This window comes from Natator depressus, chromosome 1 (genome assembly GCF_965152275.1).
Source record: "Natator depressus isolate rNatDep1 chromosome 1, rNatDep2.hap1, whole genome shotgun sequence".
NCBI classification, from domain to species: domain Eukaryota; kingdom Metazoa; phylum Chordata; order Testudines; family Cheloniidae; genus Natator; species Natator depressus.
Genome location: NC_134234.1, coordinates 37,247,419 through 37,272,649, shown reverse-complemented (window position 1 = coordinate 37,272,649; position 25,231 = coordinate 37,247,419). Strand labels below are relative to the sequence as shown.

The 25,231-nt window shown below is 42.3% G+C and overlaps 1 protein-coding gene across 1 annotated transcript in view; it reads right to left on the bottom strand.

The window, feature by feature from the left end:
• The window catches only part of ATM (ATM serine/threonine kinase), a 117,934-nt gene that overhangs the window by 86,647 nt on the left and 6,056 nt on the right, over nt 1-25,231 (bottom strand). The window contains exons 2-8 of the mRNA XM_074957569.1: nt 17,675-17,779; nt 17,480-17,592; nt 14,445-14,590; nt 12,517-12,681; nt 6,851-7,016; nt 6,202-6,440; nt 2,712-2,875 (exon numbers count right to left, since the gene is read on the bottom strand). Coding sequence (XP_074813670.1) covers nt 2,712-2,875; nt 6,202-6,440; nt 6,851-7,016; nt 12,517-12,681; nt 14,445-14,590; nt 17,480-17,592; nt 17,675-17,746 — 1,065 coding nt within the window. The 5' untranslated portion in view covers nt 17,747-17,779. The remainder of the gene's footprint in view (nt 1-2,711; nt 2,876-6,201; nt 6,441-6,850; nt 7,017-12,516; nt 12,682-14,444; nt 14,591-17,479; nt 17,593-17,674; nt 17,780-25,231) is intronic.

Sequence of the window (25,231 nt, the reverse complement as noted above, 5' to 3'; positions counted from 1 at the left end):
TCATTGATGGACCTATCACAGAACCATAGAATATGAGAGTTGGAAAGGACTTCAGGAGATCATCTAGTCCAAACCCCCTACTCAAAGCAGGACCAATCCCCAATTTTTTTTGCCCCAGATCCCTAAATGGCCCTCTCAAGAATTGAACTCACAACCCTGGGTTTGGCAGGCCAACGCTCAAACCACTGAGCTATCCCTCCCCCATAAGGAAAGTTAAGCATTAGAGCAAGACATCTAAGTGGATGTAAGGAGATACAGGACTAGAACCCATGTCTGTGAAGCATAGGGCAGCTGAGGTTCCCATACCACCACCATGAGGCTATCCTCCATGAATGTATCTAGTTCTTTTTTGAACCCTGTTATGGTCTTGGCCTTCACAACATCCTCCGGCAAGGAGTTCCACAGCTTGACTGTGCGTTGTGTAGAAGAAATACTTCCTTTTATTTGTTTTAAACCTTTTGCCTATTAATTTCATTTGGTGACCCCTAGTTCTTGTTATGAGAAGTAGTAAACAACACTTCCTTATCTACTTTCTCTATATCAGTCATGATTTTATAGACCTCAATCATATCTCCCCTTAGCTGTCTCTTTTCCAAGCTAAAAAGTCCCAGTATTATTAATCTCTCCTCATACGGAAACCATTCCATACCCTTAATCATTTTTGTTGCTCTTTTCTGAACCTTTTCCAATTCCAATATATCTTTTTTGAGATGGGGTGACCACATCTACACACAGTATTCAAGATGTGGGCGTACTATGGATTTATATAGCTGCAGCATGATATTTTCTGTCCTATTATCTAACCCTTTCTTAATCATTCCCAGCATTCTGTTCGCTTTTTTGACTGCCGCTGCACATTGAGTGGATGTTTTCAGAGAACTATCCACAATGACTCCAAGATCTCTTTCCTGAGGGTAACAGCTAATTTAGACCCCATCATTTTATACGTATTGTTGGGATTATGCTTTCCAATGTGCATTACTTTGTGTTTATCAACATTAAATTTCATCTGCCATTTTGTTGCCCAGTCACCCAGTTCTGAGAGATCCTTTTGTAGCTCTTTGCAGTCTGCCTGGGTCTTAACTATCTTTAGTAATTTTGTATCATCTGCAAATATTGCCACCTCACTGTTTACCCCTTTTCCAGATCATTTATGAATATGTGGAATAAGACCGGTCCCAGAACAGACCCCTGGAGGACACCACTATTTACCTCTCTCCGTTTTGAAAACTGACCATTTATACCTACCCTTTGTTCCCTATCTTTTAACCAGTTAGCAATCCATGAGAGCATGTTCCCTCTTATCCTGTGGAAGCTTACTTTGCATAAGAGCCTTTGATGAGGGAACCTTATTACCCTCACCCTCTATTAAAGGCCATGAGATGTTTCAAACTAAGGGTATGTCTATATTTTGAGTTGGGAGTGTGATTCTGAGCTTGAGGAGACATGCTGGTACTAGTTCTAACTGAGCTAATGCACTAAAACCAGAATATAACATCAGTGGCCCAGTGGCAGGAGGGGTTAGCTGCCCCGAGTAGTACATATCATCTCTTATGGACATGCACTCGGGGCAGCTAGCCCCTCTCACTGCTTGCACTGCAAGGGTTACACTATTTTTAGTGAGCTAGCTCAATCAGAGCTATTGAGAATATATCTCCTCCAGCTGGGAATCACATCACCAGCTTACAAAGTAGACATACCTGAAGTTACTAATTATTTACCATCTATAAAACACTCCAGAGAACTTTCTCATTTCCCTCTTAGCTTGCTTCACAACCTTCAAAGACCACATATGGCAGCAACCTAGATACTAGCAGAGGGCACAAGGATGCTGCTGTCTCCAGCACCTATCAATGCTATGCCTATCAGCCATTAGGATTTGATCAGAGATTTGCTTCCTGCTCTCCAGAGGCAAAGTGTCCTACTACCTCTGTCATCTGAAAAGCAAGAAGCCAAGCTTGGGATCTTCCTTCAAAAGCAAGGCTTAGAACTACGAGACCTAAGTATTATTACAGTACTTACACTCTCCAGTAATTAATCAATAAGGGTAGGATTTTCACAAGAGCCCAAAGTGATTTAGGAGCACAAAATACCATTGACTTTCAATTAAACTTGTACTCCCAAGTCACAATCATATAGAATTGTCAATTACCCATTCTTTCAACTGCATACAGAATAAAAGTACTACCTAAATATGAACTTCTGCAATAACAAATAATTTTGCTCTATTTAGAATTCCTTGATATTATAAAAAAGTGTACCAGAAATATAAGGATGCTTCTCCCTTACAAGCCTGTAACCATGTTAAACTTTCAAATATAAAACATTCGAACACTTTCAGCAGCAAACAGAAAATGTCTGCTTCCATCTCTGCACTGTACCTTACACATGGAAATATTTTGGGGAAAGTTAATCCAAATATCACTAAAGCAATTAAACTTCTCTATAAACTGAACAGGAGGGCTCCTTCTGGAGTCTGTGTGCAGCCTCTGTTGGACCTGAGTATTAGGATCTCAATTAGAATCTCAAGACTGTCGTTTAAATGAGGTAAAAAAAAAATATGTCTCTAGACCAGAGACTAAAGATACTGAAGTATAAGTACACAAATATGCAAGACATATTAATGGAACATTCAAGTGTGTGAATAGCATAGTACAGTATACATATCAACTTTACATTCACTTGGAACAATGTATAAAAATGTCATTTACTTGATGACAAATATCAGCCATTAATTCAATCAAGTTTTCCTTTACAGCAATGTTGCGTGATCCTGAAGAATACTTTCCTCTACTGCCAATGAGACTTAACTCATTCACCAGCAGATCATACAAGTTGTATAAGATTCTTTGCCATTTTGCTGAGTCATGTGCACCTGTATATGAAAAGATAAAATTTAAGTTATATATGCAGTTTATTTGCCATAATCTGACTAAATAATCTGACTATACAATATAGCATTCTATGTTCACAGATGAGCAGAGAACATTTAACAGCAATTAGTGTTGAATTTTTCAGGAGGTTTTATAATGCGAACATTTGCTATTTAAAACAAAAAATGTTTGAACATTTGCGAAGAGAGGATAAAGTCTGGATGCAAAATAAGAGGAAGAAAAAACAAAATCAAGAATCCCACTGTCATCTGTTCCAACCTAAACATCCAGAACCGAGCAACACCCACCGCCAGAGACTCAAGGTCCCCAGTGCAGCCACCCTTCCACTTGGCTGAGGGAGGGGCAAGAATACTTCCCCAACAGCAGCCAGGAAGAGCTGACCCATGTGTCTTCTCAACCCAAGGACACAACAGGTGTCACAGATTACACTGCAGAATTTTAATACCCAACATATTCTGATTTGGCCCTGCTCTATACTCCTTGCCCTTCCAAAGCAGCAGATATAGCAGGACCAGCATCTCCAGCATCCCCTGTGCAAAAGAATAACCCTGGTGTGAAGATGGCGTACACAGGCAAGATGCAAACATAGACAATGAAGTCCAAGGACCCTATATGCTGGGGATTGGGGACAGATGCTAAGAGAATGTAGGGGAATGTGGTCTAAGAGGGACTTCATATAACTGGAGATTAATGGTTAACAAGGGATTAATTAAAAAATTTAATGCGTTAAATAAAAACACTACAATGGGTTGGATAGTAGTAAATACAAATCAGCAGTTAGGAAACAGAGTTGACAGGGGAAACTAAATGTATCAATCAAAAAATCTATGCCTGGTAGTGCTAAGCACAATAAAAAGGAATTTTTTACACGTATTAGAAACAAACAAAACCCTAGTGATGGTATGGGTCCAATACTAGACAAGGATGGTAAAATTATCAAGTCTGATGTAGAAAAGGCAGAAGTATTCAATAAATATTTCTGTTCTGTATTCCAAAGAAAGCAGGGTGATGTATTCATGTCTTGCAATGATAATGAAATACGTCCTATTACATCAGAAACTAGGGAGGATATTAAAGAACAACTATTAAAGTTAAACATTTTAAAATCTGCAGGACCTGAAAACTTGCACCTAAGAGTATTCAATGAATTAACCGAGGAGATCTCTGAACCATTAATATTGATTTAACAAATCTTGGAACACTGGAAATGTTCGAGGACTGGAAAAAAAAACCCCTAATGTTGTGCCAATATTTAAAGAAGGGTGAATGGGATGGCAGGGAAATTACAGACCAGTTAATCTTACATCAATACAGGACAAAAATCATGGAAATGCTGACATGGCACACAATCAGTAAAATAAAAGATGGCAGCATAATTAATGCCAATCAACATGGTTTTATGAATAAAGGCGCTTGTCAAACAAACTTGGCATTTTTTGATGAGTTTGGTTAATAAAGGTAAATGTTGACATAATGGACTTAGACTTTTGCAAGGTATTTAACTTAGTCCCACATGACATTCTGATAAAGAATTACCCTATACAAAATCTATGTAGACGATATTAACTCATATCACATAAAGTAACTGTAAATGGGGCATCATCATCCCAAGGGAGTGTTTCTAATGAGTTCCCGCAGGTATCTATTCTCAGCCCATTGCTATTCAATATCTTTATGAATGATCTGGAAGAAAATATAAAATCATTGCTGGTGAAGTTTGCAAATGATACAAAAATTGGTGGAGTATTAAATAATGATGGGGACAGGTCAGTTATATAGACCAACATGGACTGCTTTGTAAGGGGGCTCACTTGAACATCGTATGTTTTAACACTGCCAAATGCAAAGTCATACAACATCTAAGTACAAAGAACATCGCTCACATTTATAAAATGGGGGACTGTATCCTGGAAAGCAGTGACTCTGACAAGGACTTAGGGGTCATGGCAGATAACCAGTTGAATATGTGCTTTCAAGGAGATGAATGTCACTAAAAGGGCAAAAAGGATCCCTGGATGTATAAGGCAGGGAATATGAACTAGATGGAGGTGGTATTTCCTTATATATTTATAGTGAGATCATTACTAGAATATTGTGTCCAATTTTGTTTTCTACTCTTCAAAAAGGATGTTGAAAGATTACAGAAGGTTCTTAAAAATGAGAGGAAAGACTAATTAAAGGTCTAGAACAGCATTTCTCGAAAGGGGGTCTGTGAGAGTACTCCAGGAGGTCCATGGGCCCTGCTGATCAACTCCTCCCCCTCCCCCCCCCAGCGCCTCCTGCACACCGGGGAACAGCTGTTCAGCAATGTGCAGAAGGTGCTGGGAGGAAAGGGAAGGAGCGGAGATGGGGTGCATTCAGGGGAGAGGGCGGAAAGAGGTGCGGAGCGGGAGAGGGACAAGGTGGGATGTGGGTGGGGTCATGGGGGATGGGGCTGAGTAGGGGGGCTTGGGGATCTGCAAAAAATTTTAGATCTAAATGGAGGTCCTCGGGTTGCTAAAGTTTGAGAAATGCTGGTTTAGAAAACATGCCTTATAGTGAGTACCTAAAGAAGCTTTATTTCATTTATCAAAGAGAAGGTAATAAAGGTGACTTGATTGCAGTCTGCAAATACCTATATGGGAAAGACATGGCTCTTAATCAAGATGCAAGGGTTGGAAACTGAAGCTAGACAAATTCAGATTAGAAATACGATATATTTTTAATTAGGGTAATTAACCGTTGAAAAAATTTGCCCAAGGCATGGTGGATTGTCCATCACTTGCAGTCTTTAAATCAAGAATAGACATCTTCTAAAAAACATGATATAGCTCAGATAGAAGTTATGGGTTGATGCAGAAATTACTGGGTGAGGTTCTTTGGCCCGTGTTTTCCAGGATGTCAGACTAGATGACCATAATGGTCACTCCTGGTCTTACTATCTATAAAATTCACAAGATGTGAACATGTGTGCCAATCTGCACTTTGCTCACTCCTGTATGTTGTACCCATTCCCCCCAGCGTTTTCCCCCTCCCCCCTCTTCTTTTTAAATTTTAAACTCTTTGATCAGATGCTGGGTGTTCCCATTCAGCACCTAGTGTATTTTGAGTGTTATTATAATACAATAATAGTTAAAAATACATATTCCCCAATTCAATCAGCTTTAATGCACAGTGTAAAACTACTGAGAAGCAACAGTTACTCCTGTGATTATTCTCCAAGCATACCAGTGACATCCAGAACTTCTGTGCTCGGGCAACTTGAACTCTGCCAAAGTTAAAAAAGCAAAAAAAAACAAAAAAACAAAAGAAGCTTTTTATTGTGTACCTTTCTCCTGTGTTTTGGCTCCCTTTGGATGATGGACACGAACCTGCAGTTGAAGTAACTGAATTATTAACTCCTTTAGAGACTCTTTTGGTCTATACTGAGTCCATATATAAAGCACTGTAGGAAGAATTTCTTCTCCTAGCTTACAAATCCGCATACGACAGTTCACAGCATACACACTGAAGAAGACATTAATTGCTGCAAGAATATGATCCAGACCTGCAGAGGCGTTCTCCTGCCTGAAATATAAACCAAGCACTTCATCTACAGCAAAAATAGCCAACTTTCTGTTAATGAGAAGTATTAACAAATAAAGAATGACTTGTCTGGATTTTTTTTTAAATCTATTCCTTGAACTCTAAATTGAGCACTCAACAAACCTAACTTAATAAGTAAGGGAAGAATACTCGAAAGACCTCATCTCTGCATACTTGCAGATAATGCAAAATATTTCCAAAATACATAAATAAATGCATAAAAGATTAACATTTCAAAGAGCTCTGAGTAAACAGAAAGATGTTGAAGGTCAGAATCACAGAAGTCAGGGATCGATGACCTCCACAGACCATCAAGTCCAACCCCAATTACCTAGGACAAATTATCCTCTGAAATACAGTTTTGACACACAAAACAAGAAGCTGAAAATTACCTTGCACATCGTAGTGCTTTTTCAAAGAAGCAATAAAGATTTGAATTTAGTTCATCAGTTTGGAAGCAGCATCCTCTGATCAGTGTATGAATTATTCTAGCCACCAAGACTCTGTTAATATCTCTGGAAGGTTTGAGATACAATTTGCAGTACAGGGTCAGCAGATCTGTAAACATAATCCAAAGAATCAAAAATCATCTAAAGGTATAACTGTCTCCTTAGCCTGGGGAAAACAGTGATTTAAGAGACCAGAACATACAACTCTAACAAGCTGATTAAATGCAGAAGTTACACAGGAAGGAAAAACAACCACTTAAACAGTAAAATTAAAATATTTTGCTGAGTTATGAAAATATCCACTTGCTATTAACATCATAGACATTCGGATCATTGTTCACAAAAGTTAATTCCCTGTTTTGCACACAGAAACAGTAAGACAATATTATCTAAACATACCACAGGTAGCTGAATGCCACAAAATCCAAAACAGAACAAAGAAACTGCAAAAACCCCCTAGACACTACTAACTAACATTTCAGCTAATTCTTACAGAGAATTATTTCACTCCCTTTTAGCATGTCACCAGAGTCAGAATTTTCACTTGTATTATGATATGCCAGAGTGTAATGTTCCAATCAGTACCAGCAGAAAAATGGAAAAGGTGTATTAGGTACTATTAAATTTTGGTTTTTTCCATTTTCTAGTATTTTTATTTAACGGGTAATTATTAAACTAATAGTTCATAGAGCTTTGAAGATGCAGTGTTACACTGTATAAGCATTATTTTTATATCTATAAAAAGAGCTTTAAAGATCAGCACTAAAACCTACAGGGACATCTCAGTAGAACCCTGTGCAGACACAAAATTTATATCCGTGGATGCTGATATCCGCGAAGCTGCAGGGCTCTACCGGAGCCAGCGCCCCACGTGGGCAGCTCCTCTGGCATGGCTGTACCATCCCCTGCCCTGCCCCCAGCCCCGCCCACTGGGGCGGGTATCAGGCTCACTGGCAGCTGTCCCTGGTCACGCTAGTGTGTGCTAGTGGCTCACACTCTCCCAGACAGGAGTCCCTTCCATGCAGCGGTCTGTGTGTCCTGGGGCTGGGGGTGGTACAGCCATGCTGCTTTTGCCACTGCGGTTCCTGGTGGAGCCCTGCAGCTCTGCAGATGTGAATTTTATATCTGTGCGAGGCTCTACATCTCAGCACTAACTGGAATTTGGCAACTGCAGAATAGCAACTTCAAGAGCCTGCTAAAGAAATCACAATTATATTATTATACATATAAAATATATGTTAAAAGGATATTATTAAAGTTGCAAAGTCTAGAACTCAAAGTTAGGAAACGCCAGAATTAAGCTTGCCTGTGCACCTTTAACTCAGCCCTCTTGTGCATATGCATTATAATTAGGGCTCCAAGTCTGTCACAGAGATCGCGGAAGTCACGGATTCCATGACTTTCCGTGATTTCTATAGGGACCAGTGTGGCTGGCTCCGGGGCCAGCTGCTCAGGCGGCCCGCAGGTCAGCCATACCAGCCACTGCTCTGGCAGCAGCGGTTCCAGGGCAGCAGGAACAGCCGTGGTCCACTGCCCCAGGCAGCAGTCCCTGGGAGGGCCGTCCAGAGCAGACACACTCCACGGCCCATCCCCAGCCAGCTGGAGCAGTGGTCCCTGGCTGGCTGGAGCAGCTGCAGTCCGCAGCCCCAGGCAGCCAGCTGGAGCAGCCGTGGTCCACGGCCCCGGGCTGCCGGCTGAAGCAGTCGTGGCCCTGGGCTTTGGTCCCCGGCTGACCGGCCGGAGCAGCCGCAGTCTGCAGCTCAGGGCAATGGTCCCCAACCCGCCGGAACAGGATTTATACCACAGACCTCTGCCACCCGACCTAATGGAGTAACTGATAGAGTTAGTAGGGTGTTGCCTTTTCTGTGGATCAGCACAGAGGGTGTGGGGAAAACGAGACACAGATTTTGCCAGTGGATTTCACAGATATCTGACAGCTAAGGAATAATGGGACTTGGGAATCTTCAACTCCATTCTCACCTCTGGAGGGGAATATTCTCTAGCGGGCATAGACCAGGGAGCGGCAACCTTTGGCTTGCGGCCCGTCAGGGAAAGCCGCTGATGGGTTGGGACGGTTTGTTTAACTGCTGCGTCCGCAGGCACTGCCCCTGCAGCTCCCATTGGCTGCAGTTCCTGGCTGCCCCCACACTTAGGAGCCGGAGGGGGGCCATGCAGCTGCTTCCGGGAGCTACATGGAGTGGCCCCTGACCCTGCTCCCCAGCTGGAGCAGCGGAGCGGGGCAAGCCCCAGACCCCGCTCCCCAGCAGAAGTTCGAGGGCCAAATTAAAACGGCTGGCATGCCAGACCAGCCACCGCTGGTCTAGTGGCTCAAATCCAATGAATTGTTCCACAAGTTGCCCCTCTGAACTGACAAATCTGCAAACAAAAATGAGTTGATCAACTTGCAATAAATCTGGTGTTGAATTCACAATAATTGAAAAATATTTGGCTTGTTGAAGTTCTGCAGTTATTGTTTTTTTAAACTTTCTGGCCCATCTAATCAATGAATTCTTCACAAGTAGTAGATGGCAAATAAAAGGTACTGTCTTTACCCTTCAGCAATATGATCTGCTAAAAATGGATCAAATGAGCAATCAGCTCCAAAATCCCCAAATAGTTACTATTATGTGGTGAACCTAACAGCTCATTGTGGCCATGAAATGCAAGTTTGCGCTCACTTAAGAACCGCTACAACATGCTTAAGGACATCTCTTCAGAACGGACACTCTGTCTGAAACTCTGAACTAGGTACCCATCAACTGCCTTTGTATGCCATATCCATGTGAGGATTCAAATTCGGTGGTCCAAGTTTTTCTCATTTTCAGGAAGACATTCAGGATGTTTCCAATCACTGAAACCTTCAATAAAGGAATGTGTTTTGGTTGAAAGAAGTTTGCAGGCAAAGCAGTAAACATTTCCAGAAGATGGTGAGTAAATAAGCCAGTGCCACATAACAGATTCACCACTGTGCAAAGAGCACAGATCTGCAGACAGCAAATGCGTCTTCCCTCCAATCACCCAAGCAGAAGCAGAGAATTTTTTAATATGTTTTTTTTTTCGACAGGCAGCTGAATTCATAGCAATCCAAAAATTCCTGAACCTTTCATGAATGTTGTCCCACAATGCAGGATCACTGCTAAATTCATCTGCTTGTATTGAATTTGTCTCATCAGCATAACTCAGTCCCAGCTTGCTTGCCTCCCGCAGATCCTGACCTGTATTTTCCTCCTCTTGAAGGCCAAGGCCTCCATTGCCAGCAAGAGTGTCCGCTGAACAAACCTTGTCGGCTTTGTCCGCTGTTTCTCCTTTCACTCTCTCCTTGAAGTACTGATTTATTGTCAGTATTTTTTGTAACAAAGCTATTTCTTTAACCTCCTTTGCTTGTTTCAGCTGTCTCTTAGCACTCCTGCTTAATGTGGATCCATATTGTGGATTTCAAAAGCAAATATAGTGGCGGTAAGTTTTTTTACTGTCAATTCTAATAGACACTGTTGGCACCTAACCAATCACACAGCAAGTCATTTGCATGTTGCAACAGGTATTATTTGAAAATACAAACTTCTGTTAAATGTTCCTGATACAATTAGTGAGATAAATGGATTGGGGGAGAGTGGGCAGGGGGGGTTTCTTGGACTTTTTAGTTTCTTAGGTTTGTTGCTGTAATGATATCCTCAGTCGCATCTTCAAAGCATGCTCCACTCTCCTGCATCACGTGGGGACCTGGCCATGTTTGAGATGAGTGACAATTTTACCCTGTTCATCTTGGTGGAGTGCCAGGAATTTGTACATGTGTGAGAGCCTGGTGGAGGGGATATCTAAAAGGTTATGAACCTTCATAGTTGGGACATGAGTCAACCTCTGTTGCTCCCATTTCGAAAACCCATAAGCGCACCTTCCTTATATCAGGGCGCAGCATGGCAGATGGTGGTGGTAGTGTGGGTCCCTGGAGTGAGGGGCTGGGCAAATTGGGGAACAGCGGGGAGGACAGGATTTCCTGCCTGTGGCCTGGAAATTGGTACCTACCTCTCCGCCGGAATGGCTGGAACTGGATCCGGGAGCCAGCCAGTTTTTTCTGTCAGCAGCTTCTCCAGGCTTCAGCAGCAGCTGCTGCTCTTCCCATCCTCTTGGTGGGGACGCTGATTTCGGTTACTCCAGTAACCAGACTTTTAGCGTCCGATCAGCATTGCTGACCGGACACTGCCAGGCCTCCTTTTCAACTGGACTTTCTGGTCAAAAACTGGAGACCTGGCATTGGGTCCCTTGGTATTAAAAACTGTACCACGAGGGTGGTGGTGGTGGTGGTGGTGGGGGAGGGGGGGTTGGACTTGGGGCTTCAGCCCCGTGGCTTCTGCCACCAAGGTGTCTGCCAGGACTCGGGGCTTCCCCCGCCTGTCCCACAGTTTCTGCCAGTGCTCAGGGCTTCCGCCTGACCCATGGCTTCTGCCAGGGCTCGGGGCTTTCACCCCTCCCCAACAAACAGCTTCTGCCAACTGTTTCTGGGGTGCCCATTTTTCTGGGGCCCCCAAATTGGTGTGGGTCCGTGTCTTAAACCGCCACTGGTTGGAGATACGATACTGGTCTAGATGGACCACTGGTCTGATGCAGTACGGCAGCTCTTAGGTTCTTACGTTCAATATGTATGTGACTATTTTTAATCAAAACAAGACCAAAAGCATCCGTTGGATGGAGTATATCAGCAATCCCAAGTCTTTGAAGGATATGGCTATAATTTCAGACAAAAAAGACAAAAACTACAACTCAGAATATGATTTTACATAGTGCTTTTCTCAAGTATGACATCTCCATTCCCAAGGCACTTTCCCAGTAGTGCAATTGTTTCTGCACTTTCTTCTACTTTTATGCATGCAATATCCACCGCCATCCTCTCCTTCAAATCTTTCAAGACCCACTTCTTCTGTGGTGCTTATAATAAATCTGCCAACTGCTAATGAGCAGGTTGAGGGGCTGCCATGGGCAGCACTTTTGTATTAATTCAGAAATTACGATGTCCCTCTCCTCCATCTTTCATGTGTCAAATGCCATGGAGCACTGCTTGTATGTTCTATCACATCCCTTTAGCCTTTTTTTTATTTTTTGGTCTTCTTAGACTGTAAGTTCTTCAGGGCTGTCCTTTACTATACGTCTGCACAGGGCTTAGCACAATGGGGTGTGCACATGGTTGAGATCTTTGGATATTACCATAATACAGGTAATAACACTCACTGGTAATACATGAACCACACCAGACAATATAGTCTCAATAATAAACTGGACATTGAAATTGATTTGACTGAGTCATTGTTCCCAGTACACAAGGGTTAATGTACATGGAATAACAGATAATAATAAAGGAATAATACTGTAATATCCACCTCTGCCCCCTTGTCTTGTCTATATAAATTCTAAGGTCTTTGGGGTAGAGGCTATTTTTTACTTTATATTATTTGTACAGTGCCTCATACAACAGGGCCTCTTAGTGCTACTGAAATACAAATAAATAATAGTAATAATAAACAGTAAATAACAATCATATGCCTAAACACATTTCTATACTAGGAAATACATGTTTGTAAATAGACATTATTGAAATAGAAGTGTTATATACTAACCTGACCACTGTTGCTTAGATATCTCACACCAGTATTTCCTCACTGAAAGAATATCTTTTAGTAGTATGCTACTACAGTCAGCTCCATAAATAGCACAACTTGATGCATCTTTCACTATGTCCATGACATAATTCAGAAGCTCCTGACATTTTAATCTGGGTGCTCCTATGCAGAAAATAGCAAGAGATACAAACATGGGCTTTTTAATTAAACCAAGTATTGAATAATGAAGCCAAGACTGGAATTAGTGAATTCATAAAATCTTAACACTACCATATTTATCTCAAAGTTATAGTATATTTCCTCCCATTGCATTCTTCCACTACCAACAAATATTTGAAGTTTTCTCTTGTAGCTTGCAACTTTTTTTTTTTTTTAAATATTAGGAATAACGCACATAGAGCATGTTCTCTGTATATGACAGATCACATTGCAATTTCTATCTGTTTTTGTTAATGCCCTTGTTTTTAAAGAAACCCTTTCTAATAATGAATTTACCTAAAAGACTGTGGAGACCTGAAAAACGGGATAAGCCATACATTGGTTACATTCACAAGCACCAATAAACAGAGAAACACCACAAAGGGATTCTGAGGTTTTAGAATGTTAGCCTGACATGAGAGTGATATTCAACTGAAAAAATGCATGCTAACGCAGGGGTTCTCAACCTTTTTCTTTCTGAGGCCCTGCCAATATGCTATAAAACCTCCATGGCCCACCTATGCCATATGAGTTTTTCTGCATATCAAGTAGATTAAAAGCCAGGGCGGGTGTTAGGCGGTAGCAAGCAGGACAATTGCCGAGGGCCCCAGACCACAAGGGGCCCCCGCAAAGCTATGTTGCTTGGACTTTGGCTTCAGCCCCATGTGGCAGGGTTCAGACGTCAGCCCTGCATGGTGGCGCTCGGGCTCTGGCTTTCTTCCTGGGCCTCAGTGACCCTTAACGCTGGCCCTGCTCTCTGGTTTATTTTGGCGGACCCCTTGAAACCTGCTTGCAGTCCCCCAGGGGGCCACAGACCCCTGGTTGAGAACCGCTCTGCTAACACATATAGGAGTCTCAACATTTAATGGAGGGAAGAAACTTGGAGAGCAGTTATGCTGAAAGAAACATAAGGAGGAGGTTAGAAACATAAGAAACAAAGTAGATGAGCTTCCAATGCAACCTGGCAGCAAAAAGCTAAATGTGATTTTGGGCTGCAGGGAAGTGATAGTCCTCATATACAAGGCTCTGGTGAATCTGTACTTGAATACTGTATTCAGTTCTGAGCTTCTCAATACGAGAAAGATGTAAACAAATTGGAGGGACTGTAGACAGTGTGACACAAATATTTTACTGTGGAGAGCATTAACTGATGAGGAAAGATGAACAGAACTACATCATTTTGTTAGAAGATAATTAAGTGGTCAACACATCCTTTTACAAGTATTTGAAAGATGAGGAATTGTCTAGGACTGTCCAGAGGTATAACTAGGAGAAATGGGATAGAATTCATAAAACGACAATTCAAAACCTTTCTGCTGGTCAGGGTACTTGGGTTATTGAATAGCTTCCCAAGGAAATTGGCAGAAACTTTATCACTTGAAAATTCTGCCTCAAATCATGTTTTCCGCTATGCTTTGTACAAGCACTGTCCATACCATAAGTGCTCAGTAAACAAGTAGACTATATAAAGCACTACAATTACCTGCAGGTGAAGAAACAATTCTCTATTACCACGGAGATGAACTAATACAAATTTTCCATCTAGAACTTCTAACACCAATGAAAAAGGTTCACTGGGACATTCAAGAAAAATAAGCACTAATTTATAACCGTGTTCCTTGAATATTTTAAAATAGCATGTCACACCTCGTTCAGAGTAAACAGTTGAACCTGACAGTAAAGCAGTAAAAGATCTATAATTATATGTGGATATATAAATTACTAACTTTTATTAGCACATCTAATGAAGTATTTGACCAAACCGCTGATCTCTTGCATCTTTTTGTGCCTGGAAGCTTGTGTTGCGGCAGATACATTTGGTTTTGCCAATCTGATACTGTCAGTTTCTTTCTGGATGTATTTCTGCAGAAACCTTCAAAAATACAAAATGGGTATTTGTCAGAACCAGGCTACTGATTAAAATAAAATGGGTAAACATTATTTGTTGAAACTTAAAATCCAGGCACCAGTTGAGCAATTTTGGTTCTGAAACAATTAATAAACCCAGATATATATTATTGGTGTAAATCTAATGGAAATAGCTAGCAGACAGTGACAGGAACTGATTATCTAGTACCTTTTGCGTCTGAATTATTTTATCTATTTAGATTTTAAGCTACTTGGGGTAAGAATTGTATCTTCCTCTAAAATTTGTATAGTGTTGAGCATAAAGTAAGTGATTAAAAGGAAAATTATACTGATATGCATCTATTATTCATGTTACAATAAATATGTATAATTATTATAGCACAGAATATTTAAAAGTACTGTTTATTGTTCATAATGAAGAAAAATTTGAGTTCTTTCTAAATAAATGAGCTTCATATCAGACTCCACAGCATGTTTTTGACTGAATATTTTAAAATTATTCCTTGAAAAAGATGCATGATTCCCATTAATTTTAATGGGAGGTGGGTTAATCATGTACTGTTCTGAGAACAGTCTCATATCACTTAGAGTGAATATGTAGTGTAAATAGACTATTAGTTTGTATTAGATGTACTACAAGAGTATGTTCAAGGTTTTCATTACATCACTGATTTTCTGATCTGCAATATTTACTTGGTTTCGTGTCTGTATCTTTGTTTTCTTCTAGCATAAACCCTTTTTGTGTTAGTCATAGCAAAAGTAACAAAAGATAATATAAAAATCTTTTTGATTGTTATATTACATGGTAGAAATACACCTGAAGCTTCGTTTAGATCTATAGTTTAGAAGTATGTATGTATGTATGTATAGAAGCAGACTTCAGACATTGATTTTTAATATGGAAGCACATCATGCTATGCTCCATTTTCCTCTCAATGGAAGATTAAGATGCAACACACAGAATGTATAGAACAGTAGTCCTAGGGGAATTCTGCACCACTGTGCACACGCAGAATTCATGTCCCCCACAGATTTATTTGCTTCCTAGCAGAAAAATGATTTTCTGACAGGGAAGCAAAGGGAAGCCACAAGAGTGGTCAAACGCCCCTCTCCAGCAGCATGGACGCAGCATTTCAGGCACCCGGAGCAGCCAGTGGAGAGGTAAATCACAGGTGGCTGGGGATCCCCTGCCAGTGGTGGGTCAGACCACTCCCTCTCCACCCAACCCCCAAGCATCCAGATCCCTGAGACACCGCGCTGGCTAGCTTCAGCCCCACCCAAGGCTGGGGATGACCCAGCTGGTGGCTCCTACCCTGCGCTGGGCTCAGCTGCTAGCCCCAGCTGGGATGGAGGTGGGGGAGAAGCGCACTTCCCTTGCATGGAGTGACTGGGCCAAGGCAGACCTACCCCTAGAAATCTCCCCCGGCTCTGCACCACCCCACACCCCCTTCCTGCCCCAACACTCCTCAGCCGTGGGGGGAGGGGTCACTGTACGGGAGCTACTCTCCCAAACACCCAACCCCCATGCATCCAGATCTCCCTGTAGGATGCCCCTCTCACACCCAACCCCTCCCCAAAGCCTGACCCCTTCACCCAGACCACCACGTGTTGAGCTCCTCACACTCGAACCTGCATCCTAACAAGCCCCACTTTTTATGCACCTGGACCATCCTGATGAGCAGCCTGCACCTGGGCCCCAAACATATGCACCCAGACCTCCACCCCACCAAGCCCTGCTCCCCAACACCCAGGCTCCCGCAATCAGCCCCCACAACCAGATTCCCCTGCTGAGCCCCATCCCCCCACATCCAGACACACCCTGCTAAGCCCCAACTACCTTCACCTAGACCCTCCTGCAGAGTCCCATTGCCCCGGCACACAGAACCCTCCCAATGAGCCTCTGTGCATACATATCCTCCCTGCTCCCACACCCTTATTGCCCCACACAGAACCTTTTCACTCCACACTTGGATCCCCCCTCACTAAGCTCCTCTACACTTGAATCCTGCCAGGCTAAGCCTGCCTGCCCACACCTGGTGCAGCTGGCGCAGAGAGGTAGGGCCCCAGGGTGTTTCTGGGGCAGTCCGGCCCTTGCGTTGTGCAGCCTCATTACAGAGTCCATGTCCCTAGCTGGGGCTGCACAGTGATCTCCCAACTCCGTGCAGCCAGAGGCCTGTGCTCCCCATTGCCATGCTGGAGCCTCTACGTTTATTTATTGACAAAAAAATTGCAGAATTTTAAAATATTGTGCACAGACTTTTTATTTTTCTGGCAAAGAATTTTTAATTTTTTGGTGCAAAATTCCCTCAGGAGTAAGAGCAGATTCCATATTAAATATGAGAGCCTCCACAGACCATACAGTATAACTCCTTTGGCCCATGAGCCACAATTCAGCTATCCTAGTTCAAAGGACTGATTAAAAACATACATTTCTAATAAGATGTCTATACCATATGTATAGTCCATAGTCCATTCAAAGAACTGCAAATTGAAAGCTGGACACAAACTGAAAATATTTATTAGAAAAAAGTAATGTAAAGTTAGTACTTATTGTAAGATAAAATCTGAACAGGTGACTAACAATAACTACACTAGCAATCAACCTTATTTAATCAAGTTTCTGCTAGCATTGAAGCATGGTGTGACCAGGCCTTAGCATCCTCTGCAACTGGTAACTCTTACACTGAGCCATGTCACTTTCTTTTTGTGACTATCTTTAAAAATATGTAAATTTAAAATAATCTTTTAAGACATTTCTTATTTACAGACAGACAAGATTCTGAATCCAATCTACAGCTCTAGGAAAAATATTGGTGTTTATCTGATAATCTATTAAACAAAACAGTGCTGTTTTGTACAGTGAGAAAGACAGCAATTTAGACAAAAATGATACCTAAATACAGCATCCCAGTTCAGTTGTTTTCCTTGTTTAGAGTCAGAATTACGATCCAGTTGGTTAATTGTTTCAGAATCACGGATGAGACGTTTGAATTTTTCAACTTCTTTCTGAAAATGTGTTTCAGGAAAAAGGTTATTTATTATGCATTCACTCCTCTGTTTTACACACACAAAAAAGGATTTTAATTACCCTTCGCTCTGTAATTTTGTCATTTTCAAGTTGACGGCAGCAAACAAGCAGCTCATGTAGCACAAGACTCATGGTTCAACTTAGCAGCTGATAAATAATTTGCATCTGTAAATGGAAGTAAAGACAATCAGTATTTTAATTATGAAATAAACTGCCTTACTACTGTAGCTAGCCAACCTTCTTAAAAGATGGGAAATGCAACGCAAAATGGGATTCTAGCTTCAATTTTAAGTCTTTTAAAAAAATGTTACCTGAAGCGTTTTGATATTTTAGTTGCTTTCAGTTCATAATTGTGGTCATCCTGTCTTACATGCATAGGTATTTTTAAAATTTATGTTTTATTTCACTGAGAGGATCACCAGAACCTGGATTGGTCTGGTGGGCCATCAAGAACAAGACAAGTAGAATCAGAAATAGTCTCATTACAAGAATGTAACACATTCTCACAAGTAGTTGTTATGGAACAATTGACAACAATGAGGGCCATCTCATATGACTGTGGGTAGGTTTACACAGGGGAAAAAAAAAACCTGCAGCTAGTCCTGCCAGCTGACTCAGGCTCACAGGGCTCGGGCTACAGGACTGTCTCATTTCTGTATAGACTTCTGGGTGTGGGCTGGAGCCTTGCAGGCAGGAGGGTCCCAGAGCTCAGGCTCTTAGTCCAACGCCAGATGTCTACACAGCAGTGAAACAGCCCCACAGCCCAAGTCAGCTAGCATGGGCCAGCCCCGGGTTTCTCTTTGTTCTGTAAACACACTCTCTGACTTCTGCCCTGACATAGAGAAGTGAGAGCTGGGTGGACAACACAGACCAAAGCATCAACAGTGAACAGATGACACCTAGCTCTCCAGTTCTTTTGGATGACACAAAAAGCTCCATCCCTCAGCACTCAGCCCAAAATCAGAAGCCGTCTAAAGCTCAGCCAAGGGAAGACTAAGGTAGTGCCGGCAGGAAAAGGGAATCATTTTGAAAAAAATTTTCCTCCTCTATAACATCCCCCTCTATCAAGAGCATCTACCTTCAGACTGGTTTCAGAGTGGTAGCCGTGTTAGTCTGTATCAGCAAAAACAACAAGGAGTCCTTGTGGCACCTTAGGTATGTCTACACTACACGTGGGATCGGCAGGCAGCGATCTATCAAGTGGGGGTCAATTTATCGCGTCTAGTCTAGACGTGATAACTCGACTAAGTGCTCTCCCATCGACTCCTGTACTCCACCGCCACGAGAGGCGCAGGCAGAGTTGACGGGGAAGTGGCAGCAGTCAACTCACTGCGGTGAAGACACCACGGTAAGTTGATCTAATTATGTCGACTTCAGCTACATTATTCACGTAGCTGAAGTTGCATAACTTAGATCGATCCCCACCCCCCTGTGTAGACCAGGGCTCTGAGACTAACAAATTTATTTGGGCATAAACTTTCGTGAGCTAGAACCCACTTCATCAGATGCATGGAGTGGAAAATACAATAGTAGATATAAATACACAGCACATGAAAAGATGGGAGTTGCCTTACCAAGTGTGAGGTCAGTCTAATGAGACAATTCCATTAACAGTAGGATACCAAGGGAGGAAAAATCACTTTTGTAGTGATAATGAGAGTGACCCATTTCAAACAATTGACAAGAAGGTGTGAGTAACGGTGGGGGGAACTAGTATGGGGGAAATTAGATTTAGGTTTTGTCATGACCCAACCACTCCCAGTCTTCATTCAGGCCTAATTTGATTATGTCCAGTTTGCAAATGTATTGTAGTTCTGCAGTTTCAACTTCATGAAAAAACTCATGCAGATACAGACAGACATCATCTTCCTTTCCAAATGCAAACAAATGGACATCATACCAAAAGGACTGAAGGTAAAAAATCCATTACAATCAACATACCACACAGACTATGGTGAGAGATTGTGCCACACGCTCTCAAAGAAACTGTGGAACCACCTGATCAACATCCTATACAGCAAACAGGAGAAGATCAAGAATGAACTCTCAAAACTAGAAACTCTTAAAAAAACCAATCTTCCACACAAACACCCTCGTGTCTGGACTTTACAAAAAACTAGACAAGCCATTTACGACACACACTTTGCTTCTCTACAGGGGAAAAAGGACACTAAACTATCTAAACTCCTACACATCACAAGGGGCCACAACAGTGGTTCCCTTAACTCATCCAACAATATTGTTAATCTATCCAGCTATGCTACTAGCCCGCCAGAAGAGTTTGTCCTATCTCGGGGCCTCTCCTTCTGCCCCACCACCCCAAAAACATGATACAGTTCTGCAGTGACCTAGAATCCTACTTTCGATGTCTCCGACTCAAGGAATATTTCCAACACACCAGTGAACAGCACACTAACCCACAAAAAGCTTCCTACCAACACTACAAAAAGAAGGATTGTGTGTGGACTCCTCCTGAAAGTCGAAACAACAGACTGGACTTCTACATAGAGTGCTTCCACCGACGTGCACAGGCTGAAATTCTGGAAAAGCAGCATCACTTGCTCCATAACCTCAGCCGTACAGAACACAATGCCATCCACAGCCTCAGAAACAACTCTGACATTAAATAAAAAAGGCTGACAAAGGAAATGCTGTAGTCATCATGAATAGGTCGGAATATGAACGAGAGGCTGCTAGTCAACTCTCTGACACCACATTCTACAGGCCATTACCCTCTGACCCCACTGAGGATTACCAAAAGAAACTACACCATCTGCTCAAGGAACTCCCTGGAGAAGCAAAGGAACAAATCTACACTGACACACCCCTAGAGCCCCAACCAGGGGTATTCTATCTGCTACCCAAAATCCATAAACCTAGGAATCCTGGATGCCTCATCATCTCGGGCATTGGCACCCTGACAGCAGGATTATCTGGCTAGCTGTAGATGCTCTCCTCAGGCCCTATGCTACCAGCACTCCCAGCTATTTTCAAGACACCACTGACTTCCTGGGGAAACTACAATCCATCGGTGACCTTCCAGAAAACACCCTCCTGGCCACTATAGATGTAGAAGCCCTCTACACCAACATTCCACACAAAGATGGACTATAAGCTGTCTGGAATAGCATCCCCAATACTATCACGGCAAACCTGGTGGCTAAACTTTCTGACTTTGTCCTCACCCACAACTATTTCAGATTTGAGGACAATTTATATCTTCAAGTCAGTGGCATTGCTATGAGTACCCGCATGGCCCCACAGTATGCCAACATTTTTATGGCTGACTTAGAACAAAGCTTCCTCAGCTCTCGTCCCCTAACACCCCTACTTTACTTGCGCTACATTGATGATATCTTCATCATCTGGACCCATGGAAAGGAGGCCCTTGAGGAATTCCACCATGATTTCAGCAATTTCCATCCCACCATCAACCTCAGCCTGGACCAGTCCACACAAGAGGTCCACTTCCTAGGCACTACAGTGCTAATAAGCGATGGTCACATAACCACCACCCTATACCGGAAACCTACTGACAGCTATACTTACCTACATGCCTCCAGCTTTCATCTAGACCACACCACATGATCCATTGTCTACAGCCAAGCTCTAAGATACAACCACATTTGCTCCAATCCCTCAGACAGAGACAAACACCCACAGGATCTCTATCAAGCGTCCTTAAAACTACAATACCCACCTGCTGAAGTGAACAGATTGACAGAGCCAGAAGGGTACCCAGAAGTCACCTACTACAAGACAGGCCCAACAAAGAAAGTAACAGAACGCCACTAGCCGTTACCTACAGCCCCCAACTAAAACCTCTCCGGCGCATCATCAGGGATCTACAACCTATCCTGAAGGATGATCCCTCACTCTCACAGACCTTGGGAGACAGGCCAGTCCTCGCTTACAGACAGCCGCCCAACCTGAAGCAAATACTCACCAGCAACTACACACCACACAACAAAACACCAACCCAGGAACCAAAACCTGCAACAAACCCCGGTGCCAACTCTGTCCACATCACCATCATAGGACCTACCCACAACAGCCACACCATTAGGGGCTCGTTCACCTGCACATCTACCAATGTGATATATGCCATCATGTGCCAGTAATGCCCCTCTGTCATGTACATTGCCAAACTGGACAGTCTGTACGCAAAAGAATAAATGGACACAAATTTGACGTCAGGAATTATAACATTCAAAAACCAGTAGAACACTTCAATCTCCCTGGTCACTCAATAACAGAGCTAAGTGTTGCAATTCTTCAACAAAAAAACTTCAGAAACAGACTCCAATGTGAAACTGCAGAACTGGAATACATTTGCAAACTGGACACCATCAAATTAGGCCTGAATAAAGACTGGGAGTGGTTGGGTCATTACAAAACCTAAATCTAATTTCCCCCACTGTTACTCACATCTTCTTGTCAACTGTTTGAAATGGGTCATTCTCATTATCACTACAAAAGTGATTTTTCCTCCCTTGGTATCCTATTGTTAATTGAATTGTCTCATTAGACTGACCTCACACTTGGTAAGGCAACTCCAAACTTTTCATGTGCTGTGTATTTATACCTACTATTGTATTTTCCACTCCATGCATCTGATGAAGTGGGTTCTAGCCACAAAAGCTTATGCCCAAATAAATTGGTTAGTCTCTAAGGTGCCACAAGAAGTCCTCGTTGTTTTTACCTTCAGACTGTTAAATTTGCAGCCTCAGGGTCCTTTTGGACTCAATACCATAGGATGCCAAAGCAGCCATGGCAGGAAAAAATGACCACCTCCATCTGTGACTAGCCAGAATATTGTGCTCCATCCTATTAACACTGACCTGGTCTTCATGAGCCACATATTAATTTCAAACTGAAACTGAATTATGTTTTTCTCGCAAAATACAAAAGTAGAAAAATTTTGGTTGGGTCAAACAAAATGTTTTGAAAATGTTGATATTTTAAAAAAAAATATTGAAATGGGTAGTTTAGAAAATGCTGAAACATTTTGTTTTGACATTTCTGAAAAAAAATCAAGGTTTTTGGGGGCAAAAAAAATTGCTGAATTTGACCCAAATTCACAAAGATTTGGTACCTCTCACAAATGCATTTTTCAACCAATTAAATATTCAACAACAAAAAAATGCTCAGCTCTGAAGTTGAGTGCCTTACACCTCAAACCATCAGACTTCTTTCCCAGCCCCTGGATCATTTTTAGGGCCTTCTTTGGCCCATATTTCCACATTCTTCTTGAAGTGTGGACACCAAAGCTAGACAATATAATAGTAGTGATCTTAGCAATGCTAAGTACAGAGGCAAGAACACTTCCCTATTTCTACTTAATAGTCCACTTTTTATACATCCAAGGATTGCATTCGTTCTTTTTGCCAGAGCATTACACAGAAAGCTCATGTTGAGGCAAAAAGAAAAGGAGTACTTGTGGCACCTTAGAGACTAAGTCGTGAGCTACAGCTCACTTCATCGTATGCATTCAGTGGAAAATACAGTGGGGAGATTTATATACATAGAGAACATGAAACAATAGGTGTTACCATACACACTGTAACTTAAGGTGATCACTTAAGGTTAGCTATTACCAGTAGGAGAGCGGGGGCGGAAAAAACCTTTTGTAGTGATAATCAAGGAGGGCCATTTCCAGCAGTTGACAAGAACGTCTGAGGAACAGCGGGGGTAGGGGGGAAGGGAAATAAACATGGGGAAATAATTTTACTTTGTGTAATGACCCATCCACTCCCAGTCTTTATTCAAGCCTAAATTAATTGTATCCAGTTTGCAAATTAATTCCAATTCAGCAGTCTCTCGTTGGAGTCTGTTTTTGAAGTTTTTTTGTTGAAGAATTGCCACTTTTAGGTCTGTAATAGAGTGACCAAAGAAACTGAAGTGTTCTCTGACTGGTTTTTGAATGTTGTAATTCTTGACATCTGATTTGTGTCCATTTATTCTTTTACGTAGAGACTGTCCAGTTTCACCAATGTACATGGCAGAGGGGCATTGCTGGCACATGATGGCATATATCACTTTGGTAGACGTGCAGGTGAACGAGCCTCTGATATAGTGTGGCTGATGTGATTAGGCCCTATGATAGTGTCCTCTGAATAGATATGTGGACACAGTTGGCAACGGACTTTGTTGCAAGGACAGGTTCCTGGGTTAGTGGTTCTGTTGTGTGGTGTGTGGTTGCTGGTGAGTATTTCCTTCAGGTTGGGGGGCTGTCTGTAAGCACGGACTGGCCTGTCTCCCAAGATCTGAGAGAGTGGTGGGTCATCCTTCAGGATAGGTTGTAGATCCTTGATGGTGCGCTGGAGAGGTTTTAGTTGGGGGCTGAAGGTGATGGCCAGTGGCATTCTGTTATTTTCTTTGTTGGGCCTGTCCTGTAGTAGGTGACTTCTGGGTACTCTTCTGGCTCTGTTAATCTGTTTCTTCACTTCAGCAGGTGGGTATTGTAGTTGTAAGAATGCTTGATAGAGATCTTGTAGGTGTTTGTCTCTGTCTGAGGGGTTGGAGCAAATGCGGTTGTATCATAGAGCTTGGCTGTAGACAATGGATCGTGTGATGTGGTCTAGATGAAAGCTGGAGGCATGTAGGTAGGAATAGCGGTCAGCAGGTTTCCGGGATAGGGTGGTGTTTATGTGACCATCGCTTATTATTACTGTAGTGTCCAGGAAGTGGATCTCTTGTGTGGACTGGTCCAGGCTGAGGTTGATGGTGGGATGGAAATTGTTGAAATCATGGTGGAATTCCTCAAGGGCTTCTTTTCTCTGGGTCCAGACGATGAAAATGTCATCAATGTAGCGCAAGGAGAGTAGGGACATTAGGGAAAGAGAGCTGAGGAAGCGCTGTTCTAAGTCAGCCATAAAAATGTTAGCATGTTGAGGCAATTATCCACGATGACACCTGCGACCTTCTCTGATTTCAGAGTAACATCCGTGTTAGTCTGTATTCGCAAAAAGAAAAGGAGTACTTGTGGCACCTTAGAGACTAACCAATTTATTTGAGCATGAGCTTTCGTGAGCTACAGCTCACTTCATCGGATGCTCACGAAAGCTCATGCTCAAATAAATTGGTTAGTCTCTAAGGTGCCACAAGTACTCCTGACCTTCTCTGAGTCACTGCTTTCCAAAAGCTTCTCCAATCCTGTAGAAATAATTTGCATTCCTTTTCCCCAGATGTAGAACCTTACGTATGGATGTATTAAAACACATTTTGTTGGATTCTGACAATTTAACCAGGCCATTCAGCAGCTTTCTATTAGGTAACATGAGTCACTGATGAACACATCACCTTAGTGCTCCACTCTGCACTGGATCCTGATAAATACAGCATCCAATTCATGGTCTCTGTCCTGATATTCAAAGCCCTCCATACTGTTGGCTCTAGCTTCCCAAGACATAGTCTCTGTCTCTCCATCTATGATCATGAACTGCCACGATAGCTATATTGTACTATAATAATGAAATCTTCAACCAGTAGAGGAGGCAGAACTTCCAAAAGTCACATTAAATTATGGAACTCACTCCCTCAGGAATTATCACAGGACCAACCACTTTCAGAATGAAATGCAAAAACTTTTTTCTCCCAGCTTTCCCTCAATATGTT